The sequence below is a fragment of the Nerophis lumbriciformis genome, linkage group LG29 (genome assembly GCF_033978685.3).
Source record: "Nerophis lumbriciformis linkage group LG29, RoL_Nlum_v2.1, whole genome shotgun sequence".
In the NCBI taxonomy this organism is placed as follows: domain Eukaryota; kingdom Metazoa; phylum Chordata; class Actinopteri; order Syngnathiformes; family Syngnathidae; genus Nerophis; species Nerophis lumbriciformis.
In genome coordinates this window covers 21,840,001-21,852,500 of record NC_084576.2, presented here as the reverse complement: position 1 = coordinate 21,852,500, position 12,500 = coordinate 21,840,001, and the positions used below count along the sequence as shown (strand labels likewise).

At 33.1% G+C, this 12,500-nt stretch overlaps 1 protein-coding gene across 2 annotated transcripts in view; it reads left to right on the top strand.

Annotated features, from left to right (window-relative positions):
• Positions 1–12,500, top strand: part of LOC133572082 (copine-8-like) — a 139,964-nt gene that overhangs the window by 72,569 nt on the left and 54,895 nt on the right. For both annotated transcript variants that reach the window (XM_061924763.2, XM_061924762.2), the window contains 3 exons: positions 2,251–2,354; positions 5,518–5,622; positions 11,584–11,625. In XM_061924763.2, the coding sequence (XP_061780747.1) occupies positions 2,251–2,354; positions 5,518–5,622; positions 11,584–11,625 (251 nt within the window). The remainder of the gene's footprint in view (positions 1–2,250; positions 2,355–5,517; positions 5,623–11,583; positions 11,626–12,500) is intronic.

Genomic DNA, 12,500 nt, shown 5'->3' with positions numbered 1-12,500 from the left:
ACAAAAGACCACAGGTAGAAGGAGCATGATGACATGAATGTGCAGTAAATGAGTGTTTCCATGGCAAAAACAAAAACCTCATTTAAATAAGGCGGTCTGCACTAGTTATCAGTTGCACACACAGTCTTAGTAGATCACGTGCAACACGCCCACTAATAGTACACACTATTTTGTAGTTTGCACACGCTGTTTAGCACCTGCTATTTGGATCTTAGTACATCAGGCCCATAATATTCTCTACTTACATTGGAAGCAAATGATAAAAAAAAAAGATTACTTACATTGCTAAATACTCATATTTACTGATGAAGAAGTGTAACATTAATAAATGTTAATTGATTGAATTAAAATGTGTTGCAGTTGCATTGCTAACAATTTATATGCACAGTATTAATAAGAAAATATATATTTATAACATACGTTTGTAGAAATAAAACTGATATGAACATTGTATAATGAATCAATACATTCAGAATATATTGTAACAAAAACACTTAACATATACATTGCATGGAAATAAATCCAGAATATATGTTATAAAAAAATATATAAACCTAACAAATATTTTATGATGAATCAATAAATAAATAAATATTGCAGGAATAAAATTAACACAAACATTGTGAATAAATTAATAAATACAAAATATTTTGTAAAACAAAATCCCAACTGCAACTAATATTGGACAACCAATCAATACACAAATATCTATATATAACATCTAAACAAATTTAAATAAATGAATACCGAATATATTGTAAAGAAAAAAACAACTATTAATAAACATTGTATAACGAATGAATAAACAAAAAATATATTGTAGGAATAAAACTAACAAACATTGTAAATAAATAAATACAAAATATATTGTAAAAACAAGAAAACAACTGCAACTAATATTGTATAACTAATCAATAAACAAATATGTATATATAATATATAAATACAGCTATCATAAACAAATTTAAACAAATGAATACAGAATATATTGTAAAAAAACCAACTAATATTAAACATTGTATAATAAATGAATAAACAAAAAATATATTGTAGGAATAAAACTAAACAATTGTAAATCAATAAATAAATACAGGATATATTGTATAAAAAACAACTAATAAACATTGTATAATGAATGAATAAACAAAACATATATTGTAGGAATAAAACTAACATTGTAAATCAATAAATAAATACAGGATATATTGTAAAAAAAAAAAAAAAAGTAAATAAATACATAAAAATAAATTGTATTGTTTTGTATTGTATCATGAATCAATAAATGTATATAGTAAGAATAAAAATAGCACACACTAAATAAAAAAATCATTAAACACAGAATATATTGTAAAAAAAAAAAAGACAACAACTAACCAACAATGAACATTGTATAATGAATACATAAATAAGGAATATATTGTAGGAATACAATTCACAAACATCGTAAATCAATAAATAAATACAGGATATATTGTACAAATGAAATGAATACAAACATTGTTAATGAATAAACACAGAATATATTGTAAAAAACAATTAATGTATAACAAATCAATAAACATGTTGTATAAATAAAACTAAGGCAAATATTGTAAATAAATACAGAATACATTTAAAAAGAAATAATAAACATTGTATCATGAATCAATAAATGTATAAAGTAAAAATAAAACTAGCACACACTGTAAATAAATTAATCAATAAATACAAAATATATTGGGGAAAAAACATGAATAATAAATAATAATAAACACAGAATATATTGTAAAAAAAAAAAAGACAACAACTAACCAACAATGAACATTGTATAATGAATACATAAATAAGGAATATATTGTAGGAATAATACACAAACATTGTAAATCAATCAATAAATACTGGATATATTATACAAATAAAACTAATACAAATCTTATAAATAAATAAATACACAATACATTGTAAAAAATCAACAACAAATAATGTATAAAAAAATCTACAAACATGTTGTACAAATATTGTAAATGAATGAATACATACAGAAGATATTGTAAAATTGTATAATGAATGGATAAATACAGAATATATTATTGATACAACTACAACTCCAAAATATAAATATAACAATGTAAAGAAATATAGAGTCCCAAGCAGGCAATGTTTTGAAGTTTAATAAAAGCATAAAGACGTATATTAATATGATGCGTGTGGCCGTGGCGGACGTCAAGTCGCGTGAACGTTATTGATTATTTCCTCTGCTCGCCCTGGCAGGAGTCGGTCATGCTGCAGTTTTGTGGCAACAAGCTGGACAAGAAGGATTTCTTCGGGAAGTCGGATCCTTTCCTCGTCTTTTATCGCAGTAACGAAGACGGATCGTAAGTTGACAAGCTCCTCGCGTTCCACAACATGTCTGACACACACACACATGCACACACACACACACACACACACTTGATTGTTTACGCTCTAGAAAGCTGCCGTGTACGCTCCATAAGCAAGATACAGCCTCTTATATAATATTATGTACTGTACATGTACAACATTCTACAATCAGCCATTTCATTAGGAACTGCATGACTTCTCCCAGCCAATCAGAATGCCCCATTTAGTTTCCCTTCCCGCTTGTCTCTGTGCCGCTCGTAACAACATAATCGCTTGTCCACCTAAGCGACAATGTCGACTCTTACAAAGTGGAATCTGATTCGTTAGATCGGGTTTTTCCGTATGCCAGCAAAAGCACGGCGACACAGGTGCAATGATTGTCCGACGATTCTTCCGAATTGTTTTGATTCGTCGAGGATTCTAAAATAGACAGTAATGGAGTGGAAAAAGTGGATATTTTCGCACTATTCTGCACTTTCTTTTTTGAATTTTGCCCATCATTCACAATCCTCATGTAAGACAAGAACACATGTTTTCTTTACGCATTCTAACTCGTAAAGAAATGCTAGCAAAAGTCAGCTAACAATGCAGCGAATGGAAGTAACCTATTGCGTCTGTAACCATCCAAATGCCGCCGACAATGCTCCATTTACGTTAAGTATTAGTGTAATTGTTATTATAAGCGTGTGGAAGTCGCTTCCTAGCAGCTCCACTAGCTCCACTAGCTCCACATGGCACAAGAGCCAAGCGTGCAGGTTTAACAAAGTTTTAATGTTTGGCACAAGATTTTCAAAAAATGTCTTTCCGCATGTCGTGACGTTGCCGTGACTCCCAATCCTCTCTCTCCCTCTGCTCCCGGCTGCTTACTGTTAAAGACAACAGATGATTAGATTAACACGTACCACCTGTGAAATCTAATCACATGTCAGCTGTGTCTCGCCGTCAGCACATGCCCCACCCCTGCCCGCTGGTGCTCGTCTTCAGTACCATGGACAGCGGCGGTGACTTTTCCTCCTACAAGCAGCGCTGACTACACTTTCCCTCCACAAAGCGCTAACACCGATAAAACTACTTTTTAGATCACAGAGAGCTAACTAGCTTATGCTGCTATATTGACATAATGTGCTGCTGAGTTTGAAAAAAAAAGGTATTTCTAAATTATAAATCATGCCTCTCACCTGGGTAGTAGAAGGATGAGGACATAAATCGAGAAGTTAGTCAACTTTTTTTCGGATTTCGATTAATTCTTCAGACAAACGGGAAGATAAACATCCCAATGAGAGCAGACATTGTACAGTGAGTGATTGTTTCATTATGTTCATAGTTTGTATTTTTTGTTTAGCACTTCTAAAACTTGTCAGGCTCAAAAATATACGTTTTTGGATCATCCTTAGTTAAAAATGAGCAAAATATGTAAATGTTATAAGATATTATGAATGTTACTACATTGTATCGTGTATATAAAACTTTGATGGAAGTTTTTTTAGAGAGCTTTTATAGGCGAAATAAAGCGACTTTTGCTGACTTTTGCTCGCATTTATTTACAATTTAGAATGCATAAAGCGATTCCCTTTGGCTGACTTTTGCTCGCATTTATTTACAATTTAGAATGCATGAAAAAAGGAAAAACACACATGTTCTTATCTTACATGATAGGCAAAATTCCCCCCAAAAAGCGCATTTTCCCTTAAATTTTTATCCCACAATCAGAGTGATGAGGGGAAAGTGGAGTTTTTAAGGCGATGTGCTGGGAGGGTTACAATCCCACCAGCCTGGGCAGACATTACAATGTACTGTATTTTTCGGACTATAAGTCGCAGTTTTTTTCATAGTTTGGCCGGGCTCCAGTGCGACTTATATATGTTTTTTTCCTTTTTTATTATGCATTTTCGGCAGGTGCGACTTATACTCCGGTGCGACTTATATATGTTTTTTTCCTTTTTTATTATGCATTTTCGGCAGGTGCGACTTATACTACAGTGCGACTTATACTCCAAAAAATACGGTAGTCTTTTTAACATTTTAAGACAGAGGTGTCAAAGTCGTTTCACTGAGAGCCACATCGCGGTTATGTTTGGCCCCAGAGAGCCTCTTCTAACAGTGAATACTATTATTACACAATTTCTTTATGCATTTTATTACGGTAGTAGATTTTTTTTAAACTAAAATGTAAAAAAAATATGGTAAGTTGCAATAATTTCACCTCAAAATGTAGTGTGTATTACTGTAAATGGAAAAACAGTACTGCTGTTTTTATGGTAAAAAATTATTCTGTAAAATGTACATTTATTTTTTTACTGTAAATTTTAAAAAAAAACAATTTTTCTGTACAATTTTGGCACCTGAGCTGTCAGTTTTTAAAAACAATTGTATTTACCGCAAATTAACAACTGTAGATTTTTCGGTGTATTACTGTAACTGCCAAAACGGCACCACAGTTTATTACAGTAAAAAAAAAGAACAGTTTTTTTCATTTAGCGATAAATGCCGTAAAAACCACAATAAATTTCACAGTTTTACCATTACATCTATTGCTACTTTTACATTGCACAATTTGATGGATAACATGCTTTGAAATCATTATCATTCGTATTTATTTCTATTTAAAAAATGGTTTGAATGTTTGATAATATATTTTTGCATAATTAGACAATATTTTAGTTAACATAATTTGCGACTACATGGTGTACATATATATATATTTTCCCAAAATAGAAAGAAAAAATACATTTAGTAAGAAAAGTTACAGTACTTTATTGATACCTATTATTTCCAGGCTTTCGAGGGCCAAATAAAATGAAGTGGCGGGCCACATCTGGCCCCCGGGCCATGACTTTGGCACCCGTGTTTTACGAGAACTAAATAAGGAAATGTGGATCAACTTACGACAAAGAATAACGTGTAGAACTGTGTTGAGTCCAAGTCCTCCATTGAGAGTCCAGAAGAAGACGTGTGACGTGTTCCTGTCACTGTTTTCCCTCAAAGTGCTTTTATTCAAGCGGGCCTCGTTACTTAACGCACTGCTTTTGTGCAGCTGTGGCATAAACGTTTCGCCGCGGGGCTCCAACAACGGCCCGCTGCGATGGAAGCACCAAAGAAGTGTTTTCATTTTTGGGTTACGGCAGGTAGGAAGTAACAAGGCGGCGTGTCTTGCAGGTTCACCATTTGCCACAAAACCGAAGTGGTGAAGAACACTTTGGATCCCGTCTGGCAGGCCTTCAAGATTCCCGTCAGGGCGCTCTGCAACGGCGACTACGACAGGTAGGTGGCACTTTTCTGTTCGAGTACACGACTGCACCAGTTGGGATGCAGGAATGAACACAGATAAATAAATATGGCTGAGGAAGGCAGGAAGTAGCAAGGAAGTGCTGAGGAAGGCTCCAGCAGGTGACCTGACGTCTACATGAGCAGCCATGAGGTCTTCCTGATGCTGATGGATGCCAATCGTGTCCACATGCCTCGTTGCTTCGCCCCACTTATTTGTTTAACAACATGCGAAAAACAATACAAAATAAAGTTGTGTTAAAATGAGGGAAAAAAGAGAAAAATAAATACTACATTTGTAAAAAAATATATATATATTTTTTTTTTTTATTTAATGTATTTGTTTGAAAAGGTGCAAAGGACAATAAATAAAATAATTTTAAAAATGACAAAATAAATTAATAAAATAATGATAAGTGGAAATGGTATATGGAAATATGTATTTAAAAATAAATAATCTGCCTGTTTTAGTAAAAGTGGAAAAGAAAATGATTAAAAAAATAAACATTGCATTTGTTCAAAAAATGTGTAAAAAACAACAATGAAAAAATATTACACTTGTATTATAAAAAATAAAAATAAAATGTTTTTGAAAATCACAATTGTTGAAAAAAGTGAGAAAAAAATTTGTTTTTTAAATTGTATAAAAATATACCATACCAATGTTAAAAGAAAAAGTAAAAAAGTGCAAAAAAAAAAATAAAATAAATAACACTATCTTTGTAATAAAAATTTAAAAAGAAAACCATTTTTAAAACAATTAATAATGTACTGTATTTGTTTGAAAAGGTGCAAAAGAACATTAAAGAAAATAATTTGAAAAATGTCAAAAAAAATGTATAAAATAAATGGAAAATGGAAATAGTTATTTAAAAAAGCTGTTCAAAAAATGTGCAAAAAACAACAATAAAAAATAGTACACTTGCATTATAAAAATTTTAAATAAAATGTTTTTGAACATAATTGTTTAAAAAAGTGTAAAAAAAAATCTTAAATGGTGTAAAAATGTACCATACAAAAAAGAAACAATATATTTGTAATAAAAACTGAAAAGGAAAAGTATTTTTAAAACAATTAATAATGTATTTGTTTGAAAAGGGTGCCAAAGAACATTAAAGAAAATAATTTGAAAATATATATAAAGATAAAGATGTTGCATGTGTTTGACAATGTGCAAAAACGATAACTTAAACAATGACCCTTTATGAAAATGAAAATATAAAATCTTTTTTTTAAACATTACATTTGTTTAAATTAATGTGAATATGTTTTACACTCATTTAAACAAATGTAATGAAAAACTAGCCAATAACCCCCAAAAATGACATGTATTTTATAAAAATGAAAAATGATTTTTTTTATATTACATTTGTTTAAATGAGTGTAAAAAGACACAATACAAATAATAAAAAAGTGCAAGAAATACACAAAATAAGAACTAATTTACTTGTTTAAAATGTAAAAAAAAATGTAAACAGAAATATTACAATTGTTTTTAAAAAGTGCAAAAATCAATGAAAATAACAATACAAAAATGTATACAATTAAAAAATGGAAATATTACGTTTGTTAAAATGTGCAAAATATAACTAAAAGACAAATAGTGCACTTCTTTTATGAAATATTTTTTAAACATGCATGTTCTTAAAAAAGTGTGAACAACTTTTTTTAAATTGTTTAAAAATATACAATACAATCATTTTAAAAAGTTAAGTGCAAAAAAATAATTAAAAGAACAACTAATACACTTGTTTTAAAAAGTAAACAATGGAAACATAGAAATATTACATTTGTTTAAAGAAGTAAAAAAAATGGGAAAACAATTAAAAACAATACCAAAATAAATGCAAATTCATAAAAATGTAAATAGTGCAAAAAACTTTAAAAAAAATACACTTGTCTGAGAAAAGCGAATTATATTTATATTGCGCTTTTTCTCTCTAAAGACTCAAAGCGCTTTACACAGTGAAACACAGGGACAAGGGTGGCAGAAGCGGGAATCAAACCTGGAACCCTCAAGTGTCTGGCACAACCGCTCTACCGACCCACCCACAAGTTCAAAATAGAACTGTTACATCTGTTTACGCTTCCAGAAAACTTTGAATGCAGCTTTCCCCTGCAGCAAATGAAGCCTTGGTGTTGGACAGTTAGTGCATGAATCCGCAGAATCATTCTTAGTAATGGTCTCCACTTAGAACTTAATGAGGCACACGCACTTTATCTTCTTTACTCAGACACCCTGTGCAGTCTAATGAGCAGGCGAATGTACGTGCGGCATCGTGTAAATCAACCCCGCTGCACCTTTTGCTCCTTCCCTGGTTAGGAGATTAGGAAGAGGAAGCCCTCCGTGTTTTAATCAGCTGATGTTCAGGCGCGCACCCACCAGCAGCTCACAGATTACGTGGACACCCCCCACTTGTTCCACAAAGACCAGGATTTGCATTTGGAATGACTTGACTTTAAACCTGCAGCAGCACTTCACAGAAGACATTCTTTATTCATCGTACGTGTCTTTAAGGTCTCGTAATGTCACCTTTTTATCGCCACATACTCCTTTTCGACACTCCTTGTAGCCCCGCCTCCAAAGTACACGGTACGTTAGAGTATGTGGTATTTTGCAGGGGTGTCCCGGTCCTGATTTGGATATTCGTCTGATATCAACAAGTATTGGGGTGCATCTATAATCGCTCCGATACAAGCAGTCCTGCAACGGGTTTGCTTCCAAGCAGGCACAAAACATTGAAACAACGTTGAGAACTTGTTGAATTGGTCCTGACGTTGAGCAACTGAAACACAACGTTGAAACAACATGTATTTTGACAACGCTTAATCAATGTTGGGTTCTGACGTTGATTCGATCATTGAAATTTGGTAATTTCCCAACCAATATTTTACAACACGAATACAACATTGAAACAACATGCTCTTTGACGACGTTATTTCAATGCCAGGCTGTGACATTGATTTGACCGTTGAAATGTAGTCATTTCCCAACCAATATTCCACAACACATATTCAACATTGAAACAACATGCTTTTTGACGATGTTGATTCAATGTAAGGTTCTGACGTTGATTTGACCATTGAAATTTAGTCATTTCCCAACCTATATTCCACAACACAACTACAATTTTGAAACAACATGCTTTTTGACGACTTTTATTCAATGTCAGGTCCTGACATTGATTTGACCTTTGAATTTTGATCATTTCCCAACCAATATTCTCCAACACAAATACAACATTGAAACATGTTTTTTGACAACGTTTAATGAATGTTGGGTTCTGACGTTGATTTGATCATTGAAATTTGATCATTTCCCAACCAATATTCTCCAACACAAATACAACATTGAAACAACATGCTCTTTGACGATGTTGATTCAATGTCAGGTTCTGACGTTGATTTGACCATTGAAATTTAGTCATTTCCCAACCAATATTCCACAACACATATACAACATTGAAACAACATGCTTTTTGACGATGTTGATTCAATGTCAGGTTCTGACGTTGATTTGACCATTGAAATTTAGTCATTTCCCAACCAATATTCCACAACACAAATACAACGTTGAAACAACATGCTTTTTTACAACGTTTAATCAATGTTGGGTTCTGACGTTGATTTGACCATTGAAATTTGGTCATTTCCCAACCAATATTCGACAACACAACTACAATGTTGAAACAACATGCTTTTTGATTACTTTTATTCAATGACAGGTCCTGACATTGATTTGACTTTTGAATTTTGATCATTTCCCAACCAATATTCTCCAACACAAATACAACATTGAAACATGTTTTTTGACAACGTTTAATGAATGTCGGGTTCTGACGTAGATTTGATCTTTGAAATTTGATCATTTCCCAACCAATAGTCGACAACGCCAATACAACGTTGAAACAACATGCTTTTTGACAATGTTTAATTAATGTTGGGTTCTGACGTTGATTTGGTCATTGAAATTTGGTCATTTCTCAACCAGTATTCTTCAACACAAATACAACGTTGAAACAACATACTTTTTGGCAACGATTAATGAATGTTGGGTTCTGACGTTGATTTGATCATTGAAATTTGGTAATTTCCCAACCAATATTCTTCAACACAAATACAACGTTGAAACAACATGCTTTTTGACGACGTTTATTCAATGTCAGGTTGTGACGTTGATTTGACCATTGAAATTTAGTTATTTCCCAACCAATATTCCACAACACAAATACAACGCTGAAACAACATGCTTTTTCACAACGTTTAATCAATGTTTGGTTCTGACGTTGATTTGGTCAATGAAATTTGGTCATTTCCCAACCAATATTCGACAACACAACTACAATGTTGAAACAACATGCTTTTTGACGACTTTTATTCAATGTCAGGTCCTGACATTGATTTGACCTTTGAATTTTGATCATTTCCCAACCAATATTCTCCAACACAAATACAACATTGAAACATGCTTTTTGACAACGTTTAATGAATGTCAGGTTGTGACGTTGATTTGATCATTGAAATGTAGTCATTTCCCAACCAATATTCTACAACACAAATACAACGTTGAAACAACATACTTTTTGACGACGTTTAATCAATGTTGGGTTCTGACGTTGATTTGACCATTGAAATTTTATCATTTCCCAACCAATAGTCGACAACGCCAATACAACGTTGAAACAACATGCTTTTTGACAACTTTTATTCGATGTCAGGTTCTGACGTTGATTTGACCGTTGAATTTTGGTCATTTCCCAACCAATAGTTGACAACACAAATACAACGTTGAAACAACATGTTTTTTGACGACGTTTAATCAATGTCAGGTTGTGACGTTGATTTGATTATTGAAATTTAGTCATTTCCCAACCAATATTCTACAACACAAATACAACGTTGAAACAACATAGTTTTTGACGACGTTTAATCAATGTTGGGTTCTGACGTTGATTTGATCATTGAAATTTGGTCATTTCCCAACCAATAGTCGACAACGCCAATACAACGTTGAAACAACATGATTTTTGACAACTTATTATTCGATGTCAGGTTCTGACGTTGATTTGACCGTTGAATTTTGGTAATTTCCCAACCAATATTCTTCAACACAAATACAACGTTGAAACAACATGCTTTTTGACGATGTTTAATCAATGTCAGGTTGTGACGTTGATTTGATCATTGAAATTTGGTCATTTCCCAACCAATATTCTACAACACAAACATAACGTTGAAACAACATGCTTTTTGACGACGTTTATTCAATGTTTGGTTCTGACGTCGATTTGACCATTGAAATTTGGTCATTTCTCAAACAACAATTTACAAATACAACTATTTTGCAATGTTGTTTCAAAGTCAGTTTTAAAGGACAAGCACGTATAATCAACGTTGTATCAATGTCTTGTACCTGCTGGGTTACTTTCTGCTTAGTCATTTACAAAAGGCGAACATGCTAAGCTACAGGCTGCTTGAATCTAGCGGCTACACAACAGCTAAGCACACAATAGCACACAAGCTAGGCATACGTAATAATCATTGAACAATATAAAACAGCAAATTTGTCAATATAAACAAGTATCAAATAAGTATTGTTGCATAGGCAAACCTAATAACGAGTAACAAATGTGTCCGCATCATTAAACTTAGGTGTCATGAACTTAACTTCATGGATTATTGTGACCAAAAAGACAATTACCACTCCATTTCAACTTAAAGACAGCATTATACAATTGATAATAAATAAGTTGGTGTTTTTCATACCGACCATTGTTCTCTGATTAGAGTAAAGTAGTTTTACTCAATCAAACATTTTTCACACTACAAAATTATATGTGTGGTTCCTCCTGAAATCACTATCGACCAATATTCAAGGATTCAATATCCCTATCGTATTGGAACAACTAGTATTTAGTTAGATTTCTGGATGGTGATGTGTAAGTTTGTGTCCTGCAGGAGCATCAAGGTGGAAGTGTACGACTGGGACAGAGATGGCGGGTAAGATGGCGCTCTTTTCTTCTTGTGCTGTTGTTTTGTGATTTGTGTATTCATCGGTTCATGAAGTACGAGTAGTATATATATGAAACAGGGTAGCTCAATGCTAGTTTACACTGGATATGCCATAGACATGCTACCGATTAGCATTAGCGATTTTACACGGCGATTTCAACGCCTCCAAATGAGGTCATGAGAACTACAACTAAGACACACATTACACTCAAACAGCTGGTGTGTGTACAATACTTACAGTATTAACACTTTTTAGGACTCAACAAACCTTTGACTTAATGGCAAAGACTACTTACTGACGAGGACAGACTGAAATGCCTGCAAATGATGGTGGAAGAAAGCAATATTTGTCCCCAGTTAATGGGAATCGGTGTGGTTACCGGCTCAAATGTGTCGTTAAAGCCCTAATTGTGTTTGCTAGCTTTATTAGCCTATTTAGCAGCTAACGTTGCCTCTTGGTCTAAGTCAGGAGTGTTCGAAGTGCGGCACAGGGGCCATTTGTAACCCATACCTAATTTTTTAACGGCCCGCGGCACAGGTGTTGGCATTCTAATATAAGCAAGCTAGTCTTTTGCTACTTAGGCAGGTAAACACCTCTGCATTATGTTCTTTGATACTTGACGAACGACACGTGTTAGCATGCTAACGTAAGTTTGTTGTATTTTGGTACTAGATGCTTGCTAATATTAGCATGCTAGCCTTTATGCTACTTTGGCAGGTAGACACCTCTGCGTCAATAACTTGTTACTTGACGAATGACACATGTTAGCATGCTACTGTAAGTTTATCTGTTGTATTTTGGTACTTCATGCTTGCTAATATTAGCATGCTAGCCTTTTTGCTACATTGGCAGGTTAACACCG